Source organism: Dama dama, chromosome 29 (assembly GCF_033118175.1).
Source record: "Dama dama isolate Ldn47 chromosome 29, ASM3311817v1, whole genome shotgun sequence".
NCBI classification, from domain to species: Eukaryota; Metazoa; Chordata; class Mammalia; order Artiodactyla; family Cervidae; genus Dama; species Dama dama.
In genome coordinates, this window is record NC_083709.1 from 32,629,797 (window position 1) to 32,653,179 (window position 23,383).

At 37.4% G+C, this 23,383-nt stretch overlaps 1 protein-coding gene across 4 annotated transcripts in view; it reads right to left on the reverse strand.

The window, feature by feature from the left end:
- FOCAD (focadhesin) overlaps nt 1-23,383 on the reverse strand; it is a 286,671-nt gene that overhangs the window by 195,739 nt on the left and 67,549 nt on the right. For all 4 annotated transcript variants that reach the window (XM_061132648.1, XM_061132649.1, XM_061132647.1 and 1 more), the window contains 3 exons: nt 19,316-19,417; nt 12,613-12,817; nt 8,997-9,203 (listed from right to left, as the gene is read on the reverse strand). In XM_061132648.1, the coding sequence (XP_060988631.1) occupies nt 8,997-9,203; nt 12,613-12,817; nt 19,316-19,417 (514 nt within the window). The remainder of the gene's footprint in view (nt 1-8,996; nt 9,204-12,612; nt 12,818-19,315; nt 19,418-23,383) is intronic.

Sequence of the window (23,383 nt, forward strand, 5' to 3'; positions counted from 1 at the left end):
TTCCAAGACCCATTGATTTATAATATGTATCTAGGAAAAGTATATTTAACATGAAATATTATAAACCTATTGTACAAAATTACTTACAGCAAGCCTGCTCTATTTAAGGAAGAATTGTTGAATGCCACAGCAGTCACACGTAAATTCAAAATGTTATCATATCTGGCCAAAGAGCAATAAGTTATAAACCATACTAATTCAGAGGAAAAACCTGCAGTCTTCAAAACAGTCAATCTTGGCAAATCAATAAAAACTACCTGAAATACTTAAGAATATTTCATTTCTGGAAAGTAGCTGAATTGTCTACTTAGGTAATACAGACATTGTTCATCTATACAACTTACATAATAAATTACAGTTAACAAATTTTGATAAATCATGTTATTATAATAAAAGAAACATCAGTACCAGAGAAGCAGAGATTTATTTTTAAATTACAGTAACTTATTAAGTATATGTAAATATAGTAAAGCAATAACCATAGAAATTTAAGGTCATTAATTTCACCAAGTATATAAATGAAATTAAAAAAAAGATAAAAAGGACATGTATTAAACTCTAATAAGGAAAATGCAGGTGGCATAAGATGTCATTTGAGGTTTCTATATAAAGAAAACAATAATGTATTATGGAACTAAAGAAGGTCCAACACACTCTGCTAAAATTACTTCATTCTGAAATTTACAGAAGTGTCTACAATTCTGTAACAAATTCTGTAGAATTCTACAATTCTACAAGCAGAAATTTCCCATGAATCATGAGTGTAGGCAAAAAATTAAAAAACGAAATGTGAGATAGAGCTGTGTGTTAAAGAAACACTAGAGAGAAATCAACTTAGTCTGACACAACCAGAGTTATAATCCTGGAGATACCATCAACTCTGGCACAAATTAATAAATGTATATCTACACCTTCAGCTTCTCTGGTGGCTCAGTGGTAAAAACAGTCCTCCTGCCAATAGGAAGAAACCCACCGGAAAGCCTTTAACACACAGGCTATCATTGGAAAGGCCACCAAGTAGCTTCTCATGAGACTGGCCTGTTGAGAACAGACGGTGGAAGAGAAAGAGCTGGAGATCAAGACACCCAAAATAAGGATAAGTAATGGCAGAGGATGAGACTAGATGACTTTAAATTGTTCATGATTCTGAGAGGTCACAAATTTTTTGTGTGATTAGAGGGCTTCCTTGGTGACTCAGACGGTTAAAGAATCTGCCTGCAATGCAGAGGACCCAGGTTCTGAGGACCCAGGTTCCAGAGTTGGAAAGATCCCCTGAAGAAGGGAATGGCTACCCATTCCAGTATTCTTGCCTGGAGAATCCCATGGACAGAGGAGCTTGGTGGGGTCCATGGGGTCTCAAAGATTCAGACATGACTGAGTGACTAACACTTCACTTCCACTGATTTAATGAACACCTGAGAACGGTACCATTTAATGAGGTCTTTCAATAAAAGCCTGTGTTGGACATCTCATGAACACCTTCAAACACTACAGCTATTGCTGTAGTGATTCATACTGCCTGCCCCAGGCCACTGAGAGATCCAGAAGTACAGGGAAGTTAAAGCCCCATAGGCCATGACTTGACAAGTTGTTAAGAGAAGTCCAGGGATAAATGCTTCGGCCTTCATTCTGGATCCTTCTGGCAGGTTCTGAAACATCTTCCATAACACTTCTTAGCATATTCCATGAGATGAGCAACCGGCTCCTTAGAGTAGTGGCCAACTTGATAACACCTGTGCTGCCTCTCCCACCCTTAGTATTTCACTCTTCCTGTCTCTCTCCCATTTGCTTCCTGAGATCACAGCCACAGGTGGCCTCCTGATGATAAGCCTTTGCCTTTGTGGAAACCCAGGTTTTGTTTTTGCCTGTAGGGAAATTCAGGGTCTACTTTTGGGGGAACCAAGACTAATTCAAGAGCCTAACTGGAGAAAAGAAGTAAAGAAACCTTTATATTGGACCACAGATATCACTGGAGTCTTAACGACAATAAACACCTGGAGTCCTTTCGCCTCAATCAAATGAAAGATAACACTGGGCATCACCTGTGTCCCAGGCAGGAGGTACATATGCTGGGTTCGGGGATGCTACTGTAAATGAGAGAGCATGAAAAAGTTTTTATACTGTTGTTGGATTTTTTTTTTCTTATTGTTGTTTTGTTTGTTTAGTGAAAAACAAGGAATGAGAAAGGCTACAGCAAAGCTAAGAATCTGTAGCAGACACAGCAATGACAGCCCAGCTCACACAATCCCCCAGTGTCAAGGCTCCGCAACCTTCCCTGCCCTCCGCTCAGAGTTGACTGATCCAAGCTGGGCCAATCAGACCATTCTCCCTAGGAATCTGAGAACTGAAACTGAGACACACAGTGAAGAAAAGAAGCGGGGACTGAGTCATCTCATGGTAATGTGTTAGAGAACATAGGTCTCCAGCCTTACCAAAGCTGGGATGTACAGCACTCTCCACTTTGAAAGCTCCCTAGTCTCCCCACAAACAATATTTTCTGTTAAGAGTACATGCTTAGGGCTCTGTGCTTCCAATGCAGGGGGCATGGGTTCAATCACTGGTCAGGGAACTGAGGTCACACAAGTCGCATGGTATAGCCAAAAAAAAAAAAAAGAGAGAGAGAGAGAGAAAAGAATATATATATTTTGCTTGAAATGGAAAGCACCTTAGGTTATGATCATTCAAATAGGCTAAAAATAGTTCAGCTAAGACCAAATACATTGAAACTAATGTAGCCTAAGAAATACATCCATTTTTAGTGGATTTTTGAATGAAATAAATCCAATATAAGAACAGAAAAGGAATAAAGAGGAAAAGACAAGTTAATATAATATTTGAATTGAACATTTAGCTAAATTTCCTGGGGGACAGGAAATTTCACAACATAAGTATTTTAACAGTTCTACATATTTTTAATTCCTTCTAAAATTTTTTAAATATTGGGCAGATGGAAGACACAGCATAAATAAGGCCTTCTCCCACAGACACTATTTCATCATTCTCAATGAAAGTATTCTGTCATTCTACATTAAAATGAAAAATATTTTTAAAATTCGACTCAAGTCAAAAATAGGACAATCTGAATTTTAATACGGATATTATCTATAAGAAGTTGAAATGCGTAAAATATATTTAAATCTATAAGTTCAGAATACTTTCAGAAATTAGTAAGTAGAGAAAGAGTCAAGCATGTATTCTAACTTTTCTGTATAAACTGGATAACCAAATACTAAGTGGAACCAACTACATCTTTTAAGAGAAGTATTCCAGCTAACAAATGAAGAAGAACAGAATTAGATCATCACTTCTTTAATTCCTAGTGAATTAATGGAACTAGGCACTGAGCATCAACAACAACCAACATCATAAAAAGAAGAACAACACATGTGCTTCTTGATGAAAGAACACACCATGCCCTGTAGTCTTGGAAACAAAAAAATAAAACAAAAATCTAAATCTGATCAGGTCTCTATAGCTAACAACCTATGAACAGAGAACCATGTCAAAGTGCACCAAGAGATTGCAATCAGCAGATTTCAAGATTTACAAAACTCTATAGCTCACATAAGCCAGATTGTTCTTTTTTTTAAAACAGGTAAACAATGTACAGACACACATGGAGGTGATAAATCTATAAACAAATGTAAAGAAGGTATCACTACAGAAGTCAGGATAGTCAGGGGAGAAAGGAGGTTGTGATTAGGACTGGGCTCCTGGAAAACTTCTCGGGTTGCCAGAAAAGTTCTATTTCTTGATTTTTGATGCTTACAAGGTTGTTTACCTTATATGCAAAAATATATATATATAATAATAATAAAATTATTTAAGAGTGCTAGTTTAAAAGGTAGATGTTTGGACCCATCCAGCCCAACTAATTCAATATCTTTAGGGGTAGGACCTAGGCATTTACAGTTTAAATAAAATCTGCCTAGTGATTTTGATGCACTCTAGTCTGAACAATTTGATTGGAATATAAACTTCACAGATCTTGTCTTTTTCACCTAACTGCCATAGCAAAATATTTGCCAAAAAAAACTCCTACTACTCACATGAACCTACACAAACACAAAAGAACATTATGGGTTTACCTGTTAAGTACATTACATATATGGTTAAGACAGGCAAGTCCAAGTAATTTAACTATATAATATTATCCATATAGCATTTTCTATATATTATTTATCTACAAATACTATTTATCCATGACTTCCCTGGTGGCTCAGACGGTAAAGTGTCTGCCTACAATGCCGAAGACCCAGGTTCAATCCCTGGATCGGGAAGATATCCTGGAGAAGGAAATGGCAACCCACTCCACTATCCTTGCCTGGAAAATCCCATGGACAGAGGAGCCTGGTAAGCTACAGTTCAGGGGTCTCAAAGAGTCAGATACGCCTGAACGATTTCACTTTCACTATTTATTCACATTTTATATATATTTTATTAGTATAATATATATCAATATATTATCTATTATAGCTATTATCTAATAGGTATAACTATATAAAATTTATATAAACATCTGAAAAAATATGATTATTTTATTATATTAACTACATAATTTGTAACATCTAAGTATGTGCTCAGTTGTGTCCAATTCTTTGTGACCCCATAGGCTATAGCCCACCTAGCTCCTCTGCCAATGGAATTTTCCAGGCAAGAATACTGGAGTGGGGTGCCATTTCTTACTCCAGGAGATCTTTCCAACCCAGGGATCAAACCCATGCCTCTTATATCTCCTGCATTGGCAGGTGGATTCTTTACCACTAGTGCCACTTGGGATATGGTAATAATGTACAGTAACATTTAATATGCTTAACAACATATATTACCATATATTAAATGTTACTATATATTATTACTATATATTACTGTATCTAATAGATAACACATATTATAATTTTTTAAAGTTACCATTAATATATAACACAAACATATCATTATATAATATATATATAAAACCTAGCATCTGCTTCCCTGGTGGCTCAGACAGCAAAGAATCTGTCTGCAATGCAGGAGACTCAGATTCAACCCCTGGGTTAGGAAGATCCCCTGGAAAAGAGAATGGCTACCCACTCCAGCATTCTTGCCTGGAGAATTTCATGGACAGAGGAGCCTGGCAAGCTATAATCCATGGGGTTGCAGAGTCAGACATGACTGAGCATCTAACACACACAACACACACACATATAAAACCCAGCATCAGTGAAATCATGCTAATCACAAAATTAACAAATTGACAAAAGATTGACTTGAGTTTTCCCCGGCTCCCGCCTCCCACCAAAATCTACACTCATGTTCTCTGTTTCCTCACTTACCATTCATTCCTTTATTCCAATTTGGTTCTTATTGCCATCACTCTGCTGAAACTGATTCTTCTGTGAAGAATACATCTCTACAGGCTGAAGCCTAAGAATACTTTCCAGCCCTTACTTTGAATCCTCTCCCCAGAACACTGTTGACCAACCCCCTTCTAGAAAAACTCCTTTCGTTGATTTTCATGTCTGAGACAGATGACACAAGAAGGAGTATCTCAAAAGGGAGGATGATCACCTATCTCTTCTGCTTATGATACAATCCTCCTAGCTGTACTTTTTCAGACTCCTCTGTATCAATACACTCCAAATATTCACAGCTTCTAGAATTCCATTCCAAACCCTGTCATGCACTCCATGGTTAAAACTCTAACTCTAAAGTTGATGTTTACAAATCTATACCTTTAGCCTAAGCTTCCATCCTAAATTCTAAAACCATATATCCATCTATGATACCTACATACCTCAAACCAAGCATATCTAAAACTAAATCTATCATCTTCCCTCCAACATCAGCTACCATTTCTAAAGTGAATGCCACCATCCAGTTGCCCAAAATAGAAAGTTGAGACTCCACCAAGGACTTCTCCTTGACCGTGTACTCAACCACAAGGCCCTACTGATTTCATGTTCTATATTTCTCTTTTCCTATCTTTATTTCCCTAATTAGCCCCTCGCCAGGGACTGAGGACCCCGTTCCAAAATATATACAATGGAGCCCTTACTGCCAATTGACTGTATTTGGAGTCAGGAAGTAATTAGTAATAGTTAAATGAGGACATAAGAAAGAAAGAAAGTGAAGTCACTCAGTCATATTCGACTCTTTGCGACCCCATGGACTGTAGCCTACCAGGTTCCTCTGTCCATGGGATTTTCTAGGCAGGAATACTGGAGTGGGTTGCCACTTCCTTCTCCAGGAGATCTTCCCGATCCAGGGATTGAACCTGGGTCTTCCGCATTGTAGGCAGACACTTTATCGTCTGAGCCACTAGGGAAGTCCAGGAGGTCATAAGGGTGGGACCTTAATACAAAAGGATTAGTGTCTTGTAAGAAGAAACAATAGAGACCTCATTCTTGTCCTCTCTCCACTGTGTGAGAACACAGTGAGACAGCAGCCTTCTACAAGCCAGCAAGAAAGAGACATTAGGAATCAAATTGGCCAGCCCCCTCAGCTTGGACTTCCTAATCTCCTGAACTGCGAGAAATGAACTTCTGTCGCTTAAGGTGATTATTTTATTACGGCAGCCCTAGCACTCTAAGACATCCATCCTCACTTTCTGCCCTATTCGTGTTCCCTTCCTCCAAAGCCTTTTCCACTCTCCCACTAGAATGACCTTACACACACACACAAGTAGGTGGGTACCACTTTACTGAAAGTTCTTCAATAGCATGCCAGTGCCTAAAAGATAAGACATAAGCTCATTTGTGAGGGAGGGAAGAGCCTTTGTGATAGGCTCAGCCTTCTCTCCTACATCTTAATCCTGAGCAACACTCAACACTTTTTTCTGAATGGGCCATGCCTGTGACTTCCTCACGTTCCTGTGTTTGGGCACACACTGTTCCCGCAGCTGGAATGCCTTCCCAGCTACGGTTTGTACCAAGTTTGCTGAGCAAACTCCTCCAATCTGAACTCAGGCCCTACCTCCCTTAAATTATGCTCCCACTGGACTTTAAATACACCCTCACAAAAACATTTACCTTACTGTACTATTTATTTGCATGTTTCTAAGTCACTTGAGGTCACAGAATGGCCTTTTCATTTATGAACAAATGACTCTTGATAAACACATGGGTTTGAACTGCACAGGTCCACTTGTACATAGATTTTTGTCAACAGACACATACTACAGAGCTACACAATCAGCAGATGGTTGAATCAACAGATGCAGAACTCTAGATATGGAGAGCCGACTGTAAAGTTATACATGTATTTTCCACCTCTCAGAGAGTTGGCACCCCTAATTCCCATGTTGTTCAAGGGTCAAATGAATTCTTCCATTGTTTTTCAGTCATTCAGTTGTGTCTGAGTCTTTGCGACCCTATGAACTATAGCACGCCAGTCTTCCCTGTCCTTCACTATCTCCAGAGTTTGCTCAAATTTATGTCCAATGAGTCAGTGATGCAATCCAACCATCTTGTCCTCTGTCATCCCCTTCTCTTCCTGCCCTCAGTCTTTCCATGCATCAGGGTCTTTTCCAACGAGTCAGCTCTTCGCATCACATGGCCAAAGTATTGGAGCTTCAGCATCAGTCCTTCCAATAAATATTCAGGATTGATTTCCTCTAGGATTGACTAGTTTGATCTCCTTGCAGTCCAAGGGACTCTCAAGAGTTTTCTCCAACATCAAAAAAAGCATCAATTCTTTGGCACTCAGCCTTCTTTATAGTCCAACTCTCACATCCATAAATGACTACTGCGAAAACCATAGCATTGACTAGACAGACCTTTGTCAGCAAAGTAACCTCTCTGCTTTTTAATATGCTGTCTAGGTTGGCCATAACTTTTCTTCCAAGGAGCAAGAGTCTTTTAATTTCATGGCTGCAGTCACCATCTGCAGTGATTTTGGAGCCCAAGAAATAAACTCTCTCACTCTTTCCATTGCTTCCCCCACCATTTCCCATGAAGTGATGGAACTGGATGCCATGATCTTCGTTTTTGAATGTTGAGTTTTAAGCCAGCTTTTTCACTCTCCTCTTTCACTTTTATCAAGAGGCTCTTCAGTTCCTCTTTGCTTTCTGCCATAAGGGTGCTGTCATCTGCATATCTGAGGTTATTGATATTTTTCACGGCAATCTTGATTTCAACTTGTGCTTCATCCAGCCCAGCATTTCTCATGATGTACTCTGCACATAAGTTAAATAAGCAGGGTGACAATATACAACCTTGACGTACTCCTTTCCCAATTTGGAGCCAGTCCATTGTTCCATGTCCAGTTCTAACAGTTGCTTCTTGACTCACATACAGGTTTCTTAGGAGGCAGGTCAGGTGGTCTGGTATTCCCATCTCTTGAAGAATTTTCCACAGTTTGTTGTAATCCACACAGTCAAAAGCTTTAGCGTAGTCAGTGAAGCAAAAGTAGATATCTTTCTGGAATTCTCTTGCTTTTTCTATGATCCAACAAATGTTGGCATTTTGATGTCTGGTTCCTCTGCCTTTGCTGAACCTGACTTGTACATCTGGAAGTTGCTGGTTCACAGACTGTTGAAGCCTCGCTTAGAGTATTTTGAGCATCACATAGGTTGTGGCATATAAGTGTTGAATATTTGTGTCCTACACAAGTAAATGAAAAAACTATCACTGTGGTAGACCCTTAACTGATGCGCCAAACAGTACGTAATGACTCATTTTTATAATAAATGATAATAACAGTATTATATTACTGGGCTTCCCTGGTGGCTCAAATGATAAAGAATCTGCCTGCTACGTGGGAGACACAAGTTCAATCCCTGGTTGGGAAGATCCCCTGGAGAAGGGAATTGCTACCCAGTCCAGTTTTCTTGCCTGGAGAATTCTATAGGCAGAGGAGCCCAGCAAACTACAGTCCATGGGGTCACAAAAGTATGATCTAATAGTATTAGATAAAAAACACCTTTGATATGCAATAAAGTAAAAGAGTATACTCACCTTGCTACTAAAAGACCAATGTAAGTGATAACTGATATTAAAACTTCTTACTATCCTTACCTCCTTCAGAAGTTCAACACCGTGCTCTAAAAGGTGAATTAAAGATGAACATTCCCCAGTTATGTTTAAGCTGACTTCACAGACACACAGCAGCTGAAGGGTCAGCTGGGTAAGCTGAATTTTCCAGAAAACAGGATAACGCAAAAGGTTTATGTATACTTCTTCAATAAACAGCATCACTTCTGTTGTCTGTATCAAATCTTTGATCTGAGAAAGAATCATTATATGATATTAAAATAATACACAAACCAAAAGATAATTTAACTTATACAAGAAGCTTACCAATAAATTATTTTTTCTCTAAACCTATAAAGACTTAAAAGAGATGAAGAAATTTATGTAACTCAAAGACAGTTAAACCACACAACTCTGCCTTCTCCTATTGTCACTAACCGAAACACAATTTGCTACTGTTTTTGTTACTGCTGGCTGGCAGGAATTCTTCTCATTTATTTTTCTAACTACTCTCAGTGCAGATTTTAAAAGACAAATTACATGACAGTACCACATGTTGAAGTAAATAAATTAAAGTTGGTTTTGAATCCTTCAAATGGACTTGCCTTTCTACAATTCCAACATAGTTACCTGCAAGAAAAGAGTTAGCATGTTATTCTAATGCACTGCTAAGCCCTCCATCTGCAAGAAATTTGTTCAGACAACCTTAACTGAGAGCATCATTTCCAAACATGGCAGATGCAGTGAAAGACCATATTCAAATAGTAGAGTGTCTTCTCAACTGGCTAATGTATTAGATAGGAAGGACTTGAATGCTCTTGAAAATCCCAATTCAATTCAAACCCAGCTGTTCTGATCAAAATTCTTGAGTTAGTACTAAGGATATGGTCCTACTCACAGACACACTGGCATTTCCCAGAGATTACAAACAATGAACCATCTGCTTCAATCAGGAGCCTTGCGTCTGTTAAATTCATCAAGAGGAAAGCCTACAGTTGACCAGCTGTACCTTTCACCCAGTCGTTACCACCATAATAACCCAAAAAGACTGTAAGTTATAAACAGAAAAATTAATTTCTAACAAATAAAAAAGAAAAAAAACTATTAAAAGATCAAAGGGGAGGAGACAGCAGATAATACTAAGTTATTAAGAAAAAGTGTCAACAGTTCAGTAGCCAAATTATTTTACTCCTTTGCAAACATATAAAGGAGTATATTTGCAAAGGCAAAAGGCCACCAAGAATTGAAAGGGATTTAAAACAAAGTAAAGCCTCATGCTTATTTGACAATATACTACCTTCAGTGCATTTTTTCTATATAAAATTTTCTGTAATAAAAAAAATTTTTTCAAGACAGTCTCAGTAACTTCATATTAAAGGCTTTCTAATCTTTAGCACTACCAAAATTCTTAACAAGATTACTTTGTAAGTAATGGTTTCTCTTTATGTTGAAATAGACTATGTCCAATGAATAATATGTGAGATGACAAGTCACAATTAAAAAGAACGACTGGGACAAAAGTCAGTAGTGAAGTTTAAGGCAGGTAAAAAGACAATTCCATAAATACAAAATGAAAGAACAATTGAAGTGAGAAAAAAAAGAAATAGGAGTTTCACTGGTCAGCATCTCATTGACCTATGGATCAACAGTGTGATGGCTATTTCTAAGGAAAAACTTTTAATTATACAATTGTTTTGAAATGCTCCGTATGGATCAGACCACATCTACAGTACTACATTCAGCTCTAAAAAGAACATTTTATAATAATACATTCTCAACACCAATCAACTACAGAAATTCCTTGCAAAGAACAGTGAAAAGTCGAAACCATTTCATGTAGAAAAGTAAAGAAATTGATGAAGAAAAGAAAGAAGAGAGGAAGGGAGTAAAGGATTAAAAGGAAGAAAAGGAAGGAAGAAATGTATAAGATAGAATGCAGATAAGCTGTTTAAAAAGCTTATTTTTGTTTTATTTTGAGAAGAACAGAGACTAACAGGCAATCTTAGGAAAATGCAGGTCAATTAGAAGTATTTGCTAAAAAAAATATATAAAAAAGGGTTGCCTTGCAAAATAGCATGCTTCCTATCACTGAAATATTTAATTAGTCATGGGATGGTTGTCTCTTAAAGAGCATAATAAATACATATAATCAGTGCGGAAATGAATTACATTACCACTAAGATCCCTCCCAGCTCTGTTCTTCATTCCAATAAAGCTGATTTGTTAATAATTAAATGTATTTATGTCACTAGTCCCATTAGTTCCAAATGATGGATCTGGATTTTTCTTCTCACCTACCGTGACTAAATATTTTAACAAGCCACAGATTCCCAGGTGGCACTAGTGGTAAAGAACCTGCCTGTCAATTCAGGAAACATAAGAGACACAGGTTCCATCCCCGGGTCAGGAAAATCTTCTGGAGGAAGGTAAAGCAACCCACTCCAGTATTCTTGCCTGGAGAATCCCATAGACAGAGCAGCCTGGCGGGCTATGCTCCATGGGGTCTCAAAGAGTCAGACACAACTGAAGCGACTTAGCATGCATGCACAGATTCCTGAAAATACTTCACAAAACACACTTTTAAACATATTTAGGCTTGTTAATATAGGTTGATGCCAGTGAAGGCAAACATCTACCAAAGAGCACAGAAGAGGGTTATACAAGCATGCTACGGAACAAGTGTATCCTAGTGCTGTATGTTCTGCACATACACTGCTTTATTGGCCACACAAAGCAAAAGCTTTGAAAAAGCCACAGGAGAATTCACTTTAATTAACTTTTCTCTGCCTTGATTACAGGAAAGCCTGATTATGAGTCACAAAAGATTCACTCTAGTCACTCCTTGATAATACAAACTTGAAACAAGTCATCTGTGACCTCAAGTGACCACCTTGAAAAATATTCACAAATTCCCTCCCATTGGCTAAGCAGCATGATACTCAGATTGTAGGCAAACAACAAACTAGATGGTTAGATGGGATAAATGAATATTATATTCAAATTACAACAATCTGGCAACTGAAATTTTTTTTAAAAAAATCTGTAGTTACAGAGATATTAACTCAAATTTATCATTCCTCTTAACTCCCTAAGCATTCTATCCATACCTCTGTTACGCATCTTTGTCCATCTACTTTGAATTATAAGAATATATATACCTGTTTTAGCTTCCTTACTAGACTGTGGTCTTCCCAAGAATAGGATCCATACACGTCACCACGTAACGCTATAAGGAAACTTTTGAAAACTGGAATCTAGCCAGCACTCAGATAGTCAAGCCCCCAGTGCTGTATGTACCCAGAGAGATGTCTTTTTCCAGCTTACACAAAGAGGACTTTTTTTTTTGTTAACTTATAACCCTCTCAGTGTCCAGCACAAGGGGAAACTCAGTTCAAAATTATTTTCCCTGAGGAGTCCTTCTTAAAGTTTTCATTCCTACTAATCCTAAAATGGATTCTGTTGATTTACATTTCTGTGAATTTAGTTAACATTGTATATATCAGAGTGAAATCTAGATTTGTTTTCATTATCATCTCCAAAACCCAGGAAGTGTTTCTAGAGCTGTTTGCCACATCACACAGGCTCTATTTTATGTACAACAATAACAATCAGTACTTATTAATTTGGGTGCATGTTAATGAAAGAGGAGAAAAGGCCTTACCTGCAAACATGGAACCATGTCACAACACAGCTGTAGTATCTGTTGTTCCAGCACTGATGGTTGTTCTTTGTCACAAGGGACCCGGGGTTTAAGTAAGACTTTGAGCAGAGTTAATCGGAGTTTAGCATATTCTTGTAACTGGGATGGTTCACAATATAGATACCATAGAAATGGCGCCATAATTTGGATACATGAAACTTCAGACCTGCAAGTAAGTCATGTAATGTAGAAGCCAGCACTGAATTACACAGAGTACCAATCAGGTAAGTGTCAAGCATCAACTTAGGGTTCATGATATGTCATAAACTATGATACCACTGAGTGTACCTTTTCTATCACGACTCTTCTATTCTACCATGACCCACCTAAACTCATGCCAAACAGCTGTTTCTACACTGGGGAGAATGACTTAATACCTGGAGCCCATGAGCCTGATGCCCAGGACTAAGAGGGTCTACTTGCACACTAAAATAGCATCTATGTCTCCAGGACCAGTCTTTGGTGAACATCAGAATCATCTGAGAACCTTTTGAGAATTTTAGACATCAGGATCCATTTTTCCAAGAGTATAATACAAGCGTGCAGTTTTGGAAAAGCTTGACAGCTAAGGTCCTAAGTAAAACACAAAACAAAACAAAACTCATACAGACATCCAAGAAGATGATCAACAGTTAATGTTTACTTGTCAACTTGTCAGCACTTAAGGTGTGCGTGTTACTACACTTGGTGTCTTTAAATTCAATCAATCTTTACCTCAACCCTATGAAATAAAAGTATTATTATCCCATTATGCAGACACAAAAACTGAGGCAGACAGAAGTGAAATAATTTGCCAAGTCCTCCTAAGTTTTTCCCACTCAAAGGAGGAAGAATTTACAAATCTTTCATGTCTATTTAGATTATAATACATCCCTATAACTCCAAGTCCAAAGTCACTAAAATGCCAGAATGACCTTTCAGACATAAAAATTTGATCATGTCATTAATCAGCTTGACAGAGTTTATGCTTAAGATAAAGTTCACAAACCCTTCATAATTTGACCTCTATCTTTCCAATTTCATTTCTTCTTCCTCTCCACTCTTCGCTGAACTACACTAAATTTCATTCTGATCCTCAGTCAAGTCATCTGGGTTTTCTTCTCACCTGCTGTTACATTTATCTGTAATACTCTCCCCTTTCCCCTTTTCCTGTTCCCTCCTCTGCCTAATTTCTAGCATCTTTCAGTTCTCCCCGTTAAAATGACTTCCTGAGGGCCTTCCCTGACACACAGCCTTGGTCAAGTCCCCATTGTGTGCTTGCACAGGATAATGACTTTATTGTCATTATTTATTTATATCTCCATCCCCTGCTAGACCATCAGTCAATTAGGGCATGAATCATGGGTTTCTGTTCAATGCTGTATTACCAATAAGCATACACACTAGGCCCTCAGAGATGCTCAATCTTTAAACTAATTGATTCATTTACACTGTCATAGAGTAGTTTTATAATTAGCATTCATTGATTAAACATCATGATTTTATTTTAACATTTTTCATATTTATTATAAATAAGTTATTATTAGATAAGATACAAAAATGAAACAGGCATTATCTATCTTTAAGAAGCATGTAGTCTAAGAGAGACCATCAGCTCTGTTCCTGGACTAGAGAATACAAAGTGAAAAAGATGCTGAAAGAAAGGTATAATGTGCAATACTTAATGGAGGAAATGGTAGTTAAATCATGACTGATGACATTAATTTTATAATGCTATACATTCCACAGCAATGTGATTTCAAAACATCATTAACACTAACAAAAATTTAAAAGTTACCAAATTGATAAGATTTAACCTATTCATTCATTCATTTATTCACTTGACAAAATTAACTGAGCCCCTACAGATATCTTCACTCTTCTATGTGCTAAAAACAAAATTAAACACTTGCTCTGACAGAGCTCACAATCTGGAGGAAGTTGTTTTTTTTTTCCCTCATCAGCACCAATATTTACACAATCTATAAAAAAAAAAGGACTTGTGAGTTCATAATTATTAATGAAACAGTAATAATTATCTTTATCACAATACCTACTTTAGGAAACTAAAAAAGTTTCATAGATCAAGCAAATAGATGATGTATATATGGATTAGACTATGGAACAGAAAAGAGACTTAAAAAACATCATTCCCCCATCTCTCTCCAATAATGTACTCCCCAAAGAATAAATACTAGCCAGGTGGGAAGCAACAGTTAGAACTGGACATGGAACAACAGACTGATTCCAAATAGGAAAAGGAGTATGTCAAGGCTGTATATTGTTACACTGCTTATTTAACTTATGTGCAGAGTACATCATGAGAAACGCTGGGCTGGAGGAAGCACAAGCTGGAATCAAGATTCCTGGGAGAAATATCAATAATCTCAGATATGCAGATGTCACCACCCTTATGGCAGAAAGTGAAGAAGAACTAAAGAGCCTCTTGATGAAAGTGAAAGAGGAGAGTGAAAAAGTTGGCTTAAAGCTCAACATTCAGAAAACTAAGATCATGGCATCCAGCCCCATCACTTCATGGCAAATAGATGGGGAAACAGAGGAAACAGTACAGATATTATTTTGGGGGGCTCCAAAATCACTGCAGATGGTGACTGCAGCCATGAAATTAAAAGACGCTTACTCCTTGGAAGAAAAGTTATGACCACCCTAGACAGCATATTAAAAACCAGAGACATTACTTTGCCAACAAAGGCCCATCTTTAAGGCTATGGTTTTTCCAGTGGTCATGTATGGATGTGAGAGTTGGACTATAAAGAAAGCTGAGTGCCAAAGAATTGATGCTTTTGAACTGTGGTGTTGGAGAAGACTCTTGAGAGTCCCTTGGACTGAAAGGAGGTCCAACCAGTCCATCCTAAAGAAAATCAGTGCTGAATATTCATTGGAAGGACTGATGTTGAAGGTGCAACTCCAATATTTTGGCCACCTGATGTGAAGAGCTGACTCATTGGAAAAGACCCTGATGCAGGGAAAGATTGAAGGTGTGAGGAGAAGGAGATGACAGAGGATGAGATGGTTGGATGGCATCACTGACTCAATGGATATGAGTTTGAGTAAACTCCAGGAGTTGCTAACGGACAGAGAGGCCTGGCGTGCTGTAGTCCATGGGGTTGCAAAGAGGTGGACACGACTGAACCAGATTGAACTGAGGTGTTAAGAACATCCATGAATAGCTTATCAGTTTTCTCCTACTTTGAGGTGCTAAAGGTGAAATGGAAGGTTCATGCAAAGAAAAGTATTTCCAAGGTGTTTATCTGACACTAAAAGCATAATGTTGAGCTTTCCTAGGAAATATACTACCTAAAATCTCTATGCTTAATCTGTTCTGATTCTAGATTTTGCATTTCCTATGTGCTATCTGATGATATACTATCAATGCTGTAGAGTATGAAATCAACTAGTCTTAAGGAGAAAAGGAAAATAAAACAGATAACCTGAAATCCCAAAGTGACTAAGAATGTTTAAAAATGTAACCCATTGTGCATGTTTACACACAAGGCTTTCATATGTATGTTCAACAAGGAGGGAGAAATAGTGGGAAAAGACTTGGAATGAGGGTCAAAAGACTGAGGCTTAGAGCCCAACTCTGCCAACTGACTAGCCACGTGACCTTGAGCAAATCATTTAGTGTTGCTCTCCTTAGTTCCCTCTCTGAAAAACTATGTGTTAGCCTAGTTAATCTTGAAAAAGCCAAGCCTAAACACCATGTGTGTTAGTTGCTCAGTCACGTCTGACTCTTTGCAACCCCATGGACTACAGCTCGCCAGGCTCCTCTGTCCATGGGATTCTCCAGGCAAGAATCCTGGAGTGGGTTGCCATTTCCTTCTCCAAAACACCATGACATCATTGTCAATTTACCCAATTCTTAGTTCTATAGAGATGAAGACTTAACATCAGTGGTCTTCTACAAATGAGTGCAGAATTTAACTAGAGAATCATGTCCCCCCAAAAATCTAGCATGAAGATACACTGCTATTTCAGGACATCTACATTCTATTAAAAATGAAACCAAACAGCTATTCTAACCAACAGTTCCTAAGACAGAAAGGTCTAGGATACTAGCTATCATCACAATATTTTGCCTCCTTCCTGTAGTTGTGAATTACCATTTATATTCTTACTAAATTACCAAATTTCCTTCATTATCTTCTAAATGTAAAAACTACTAATCTAACTCACTCTAAAATTAAATCTCAGGAAACTAACCGTCTGCTGAAAATGCAACCAGAATTATCAATTTCATCCTGCAAAAAATAGTCTCATGGTGCAAAAGTAGAAATGAGACAACTGAAATTCTTTGCAAAGAAATATAAAATTATTTAGAACTTCTAAAAAGCTCTAGATAGTATACTCTAAGACCTCGGAATTCAAATGAAAGGATTAGATCAATAAAAGCTTATCAGTAAATAAATCAAAATCAATAAATAATATTTTCTCCTTATGATCATCTGGACATTATCATTAGAAGAACTACTTCCAAGTTCCAAAATAATAATCCTTTGAAACGAAAACAACTATAATGTAATTTAATTATTTGCTAACTGGAGCATGGGACAAGTGAGATATTTATAAGGATTACCCTAAAAAGAAACTTCATAACAAATTTGGCACATAAGCAGCACGTTTTTTTATAAAATATCCCAATCTATTTAACAAGAGAAATTTCATTAAACAACTGCTTATAAATTTGTTAATTTTGCTTTCTGACATGGATAAACACAGATTTATTTGGTAAATGTTAATATCTTACCTTTGAAAATGCAGTCATGGGTCAGGGAAGAGAAGATGATAATGTTTAAGATATTTATTCAATTGTTACACAGATTTTTCTTACTGGCAGATGATCATAAGGTACCCTATATCTCTTTAAAGCTTCTTCTGACAGTATATCCTGCCTGGAAATTCTATCTAAAACTGAAGTTAAAGACTCCAAAATGGAATTCTAATAAATAGTACCTATAGGACATTCTAAGACCTTCAAGAACAAGAGCACATGAATATAGCGAGTGTGGGAAATGTAGCTCGGGCATTGGACACCATGGTCAATGGTACTATCCTATCATGACCTTGTATAGGAGTACTAAGTAAGCAGTTAGATATATTTTAGGAGGCCCTTTACAACCCACTGCCTGGGCCCCACCAATCTGTGAGACTCCTGTGTACACATATATACACTGGACATCTGTAAGCACCTAAACTGTGCCAGGCATTGTTAACATAAAGAATACTGAGACACAGCTCCTGCCCTCAAGAAAATTTCAGTTAATGGAGGATAATAATTGTAAGACAATGTAGTAAATATAATGATGTCAGAAATCACAACTGAAGTTATTAATTCAGCTTGTGGTAAGTAAACACTTCCTGGGAAAGACAGTACCTAAAAAGAGATTTAAATAGAGAAAGTAATCAAGAAAGGGCTAGGGTACTAGTTAGAAAAGGAATGTGATGAGATTCAAGACAGTAAAGTAGAAATTAATAAGCAAAAGAAGAGGTAAGGGAATAGCACTTCTTCCTTTGTGGAACCAAAGCAAGTCAGTGTATTGCTGAATATGTAATTCATAAATCATGAGATAAAGAAAGAAAATAAAATTGGTGAAACAGATCATACACAGAGCCTAGTATATGACATAACAGATCTCATCCTGTAGCCCAGGGATTTTCCAACTATTCCAGAGACCAAACTATTGTTTTCTAAGAGAAAGCTGCTGTGAGATATCAACACATTATTAAAAACAAAACAAAACAAAACAGTGTATAAAAACAGAGCTGGGACTTCCTTGGCTGTCCAGTGGTTAAGACCTCACTTTCGAATGCAGGAGGTATGTGTTCAATCTCTAGTCAAAGTGCTAAGATCCCACATGCCTTATGGCCAAAACCCCAAAACATAAAACAGAGGCAGTATTGTTACAAATTCAATAAAGACTTTAAAAATGGTCCACATCAAAAAAACAAAAACAAAACTTAAAAAAAAAGGCTTAAGGGGTATGAGGATTTCCATGTTTAGCCTATACATTGCAAGTACAGTTTGAAAATCACAGTGATGGTGACTTAAGCTAGGGAGTGATACAAAGATATGCTCTCCTGATATGTCGCCCTGATGGATGGCTTAGAGAATGGCCTTGAGCAGGATGAGATGGAAGGCAGAGATGCCAGTTAAGAACAGGTGGCAACAGTCACAGCAAGAGATGACCACCTGAGCTAATGCCATGGTAACAGAATGGGAGAAAGCTTTGAGGCCCATCAGAAGGCAGAAGGCCTTGATGAAGCTAAACTAACTGCACATATGGTGGTCATCTGGTCCCAGTTGGCAATACTGCTTAATCCCAACTGGCACTGGTTTCTAATGGAGAGATTAACTCACTAATCAATTTCCAGCAGGAAGACCTGTCATCCATACGTACTATGTAGTAGCTTACTGAATATTTCCAATCAACTTTCCCAACTATCCAATGCTTAGCTTCTGTAACAGTAGCTATTCTCATGGTCAATATTTCAACAATCAATAAAACTGGTAGGATTTTTTTCTCTTAAAAAGAAAACAGAAAACTATATCCTTTTCTAAGACATTTCTGCAGGAGAAAACATTACAGTCAAAGCAGCTTAAAAGAAAAACTCTAAAATTAGCATATACTATTCCATCTCCCTAATTTATTTTATTTTATATTACCTTTCAAGGCATTGCTGGAAAAAAGCTGTCAGCTGCTGCAAAATGACTGGCCAGCAATCAGGTCTGTGCTCAAGAACAGTGATCAAAGGCTGAGGATGGTTTCTGAAAAACACACAAAGTCACACTGGAAGCTGTCATTTCAGGATACACACTTTTAATATCCAAATATAGCAGGAGAAAAAACCACTGCCATCTAGAAGCTTTTTTTCCAGGATTCATAATTGTCACAAAATCCTCAACTGCTGCATTTGTTGCAGAGTTGGCTCATTAGAACTATTTTGTCTTTTATCTGTTTTCCAGAAAAAAGAACCCAAATCTTAGAGACCCAAATTTGACAGCAGTCTCTGTTATCTAATAGCTCTATGACTTTGGCCAAGATCCTCAATCCAGTAGCTCTCTCATTATACACTCCCCTTGATTCCCTCATTCTTGGAAATCTCCTCTTCCTGCTGATGAATCTCCTTCTAGACCTGAAAGATTCCATCTCCTCTAACACTGTCCCAACCTATAAGCACCAACTCCCTGTCTCTGCAGGGCTTCACTGGTGGCTCAGCGGTGAAGAATACAGCTGTAAAGCAGGAAACATGGGCTTGATCCCTGGGTCAGGAAGATCCCCTGGTAAAGGGGATGGCAACCCACTCCAGCATTCTTGTCTGGGAAATTCCATGGACAGAGAAGCCTGGCATGCTACAGTCCATGGGGTCGCAAAGAGTCCGACACAAATGAGCAATTAAACAACAGCTCTGTCTCTGTTCCCATTTACCCCCATTCTTCTCAATATATAGCTCTGTGTTCCCCCAATATACTTTAGGTAAGAAAGAAAAAGATATCTCTCCCATCTCAAATAACAAACTCTGCAAATTATAAATTCTGAAAATTTCTATTCAACAAGGACAAATCCTTTTATCTGGGCTCCATCAATCAAGATACCAAAAAGACTATATAAAAGATCTGAAATGTGAAGGATTCTCAAATAATGGGGTTAAAAAAAGAAAAGGAAAAAAGACAAACAAATTATTCTAAGTAGTACAAAAAGTCTACTGGAAATTGTAAATTCATTAGCTCTTTAAACTATGAAGTACTATACAAAGAATTTTCAGTTATTAGTGACATGGCTTTTTCCTCCAAGAAAAAAATTTTCAATTAAAAATGCTACATATTTTTTGTAATGAAGTATAGCTGAAACTCCAATACTTTGGCCACCTGATTTGAAGAGCTGACTCATTGGAAAAGACCCTGATGCTGGGAAAGATTGAGGGCAGGAGAAGAAGGAGACGACAGAGGGTGAGATGGTTGGATGGCATCACCGACTTGATGGACATGGGTCTGGGTGGACTCCGGGAGTTGGTGATGGACAAGGAGGCCTGGTGTGCTGCAGTTCATGGGGTCGCAAAGAGTCAGACATGACTGAGCGACTGAACTGACTGACTGATAGCTGATTTACAATACTGTGTTAGTTTCAGGTGTACAAAAAATTATTCAGTTATACCTAGATACATATATACAAATTCTTTTTTATTCTTTTCCACTATAGGTTATTATAAGATATTGAACATAGTTCCCCATGCTATACAGTAAATCCTATTGTTTATCTATTACATATATAGTCATGTGCATCTATTAATCCCATACTCCCGATTTATCCCTCCCCTATCCTTTCCTGTTTGGCAACCATAGTTTGTTTTCCACATCTGTAAGAATATTTTTGTTTTGTAAATAAGTTCATTTGTACTATTTTTTAGATTTCAATATTTGTCTTTCTGACTTTATTTATGTAATAATCTCTAGGTTGATCAACGTTGCTACAAATGGTATTATCTCATTCTTTCCTTATTCTGTTTTTAACTTTTTATTTTACATTGGAGAATAGCTTATTAAGAATATTTTGGTAGTTTCAGGTGTACACTAAAGTGATTCTGTTTTATATATATATATATATATATATATATATACACACGTGTCTATTTTCTCAAATTTTTTTAAAATTAAAAATGCTATTTGAAAAAAATTCACACCATATAGATGCATCTATATTTTTTACATAAAAAGAATTATATGCATAATTTTAATTCAATAATACAGCACTAGCAATGTTTAAAAAAAAAAGAAAGAAAAAGATCAGACATCAGTCACACTCAAATGATTTTTTAAAACTGCCTTCTTGGTGGTTCTCAAAACGTGATAGCCTTACCAGCAATATCAGCATCACCTGGGAACTTGTTAGAAATGAAAATAAATTCTCAGGCCTTAGCCAGACCTAATAAATAGCTCTCCAGACAATTCTGATGCACTGCTATAAAGCAGTGGTACTCAGCCCGGTTGTGAGTTAGATTCATCTGTGGAGCTCTTTTTAAAATACGAGTGCCCAGGCTTCAATTATACTGGGGTTGCTAGGAGTGGAGCCCATGCATTAGTAATTTTTAAAAATTCTTCTAGCAATTCTGATGTGTTGCCAGAGTTGAAAATTGGTACAAGTTAAAAACCACCTAAGATGGAGGTTAGTAGTTGGAAAGTTTTCTGATTTTTTTTCCTCTCTTAAACAGAAAACTATGGCAGATACATCACACTGAAACACTCACGTTAAACACCTCTCTGACACTACCACACAGTTTCTGGGTATTATAACACCATCTCTCTAGTCTCTCCTCAACCTCACCTAATCTATCAGCCACTAACTTCAAATGCTGGCAGGCTCCTGTTTGTTAAAGCACAGGCTATTTCTGAGTGATCAGATTACTGCCACTGCTAAAGGATCTCTCCAAGCAACTCTTTATGCCAAAACTTAAAAATCCTATCAAAATCACATTGCCAAATTCCAGGCTCCTTGGCAGTTAATCCTATCTAGAATCTGCTCCTACTCTAGTTGTTACAGATATTAAGAAAATAAATGCTACAAATCCTAAAAGCCTCTCAGGTATGTCATATCATCCCAGCTTCTTAGATTACAAATTCAGTAGGTCATGTTCAAGCAAACATGAATGAAAAGGAAAGAACAGCAACTGTAATTAATGTTAGCTATGGTTTTTCCTTCTGACAAGCACCATATTGAAATGAGGAGCATCAGATATGACCACCCACTAGTCCTCCAGCTAATGGTGGCATTTATGACTATTTAAGAAGAAAATCCAACAAGATACTACATAGTTTCTGTGTGATCATAAAACACTTAAGTGCTTTTCAATACTCTTCCCTTATGTCACCTCCTACCTCTTCCCACTTCTCACATTTCCTCCTCCAAAAAACTGTTAGGAATCTACCTCCTTTTCAGAGACTCACGGACTTAGACAAAAACTATGGTTGCTGGGTGGAAGGAAGTGGGGAAGGAATAGTCAGGGAGTTTGGGATGGCTATGTACACACTCCTACATTTTAAAAGGATAACCAACATGTGGGTTACAGCACAGGGAACTCTGTTCAATGTTATGTGGCAACCTGGATGGGAGGGGAGTTAGGGGTAAAATAGATACATACATATGTATGGCTGAGTCCCTTTGATGTTCACCTGAAATTATCACAACATTGTTTGTTAACTGACTATATCTCAACAAAATAAAAAGGTTTTTAAAAAAAATTTTAATCTCTTTTTTAAAAACTATAAAGAATGTATCTCCTTTTAAAAACAGTTTTGTCCAAATTAAATCATATCAACAGAAGTAAAAGATAGTAATTTAAATTAGATTAGAAATGATGCATATATTAGCAAACTCTATCATACTTTATTAATAGCTTCTACTTTACTGGAATTGTGGGACCCATTGCAACTTTGTTGTATGACTAAATTTGTTGGAGGCTTGTTCTGCTAGCTTTTGGGTTCAGCAAATTCTGTTCAGTATCTCAGACTTAAACTCTAAAGACGACATTATGTAGAATATAGAATAGGGATTATCCAAATTAATTACTGACTTGTGTTGCTCTTTAGTCACTAAGTGGTGTCTAAACCCCATGGACTGTAGTTTGCCAGGCTCCTCAGTCCATGAGATTTCCCAGGCAAGAATACTGGAGTGAGTTGCCATTTCCTTCTCCAGGGGATCTTCCCAGCTCAGGGATCAAACCCCGTCTCATGCATTGG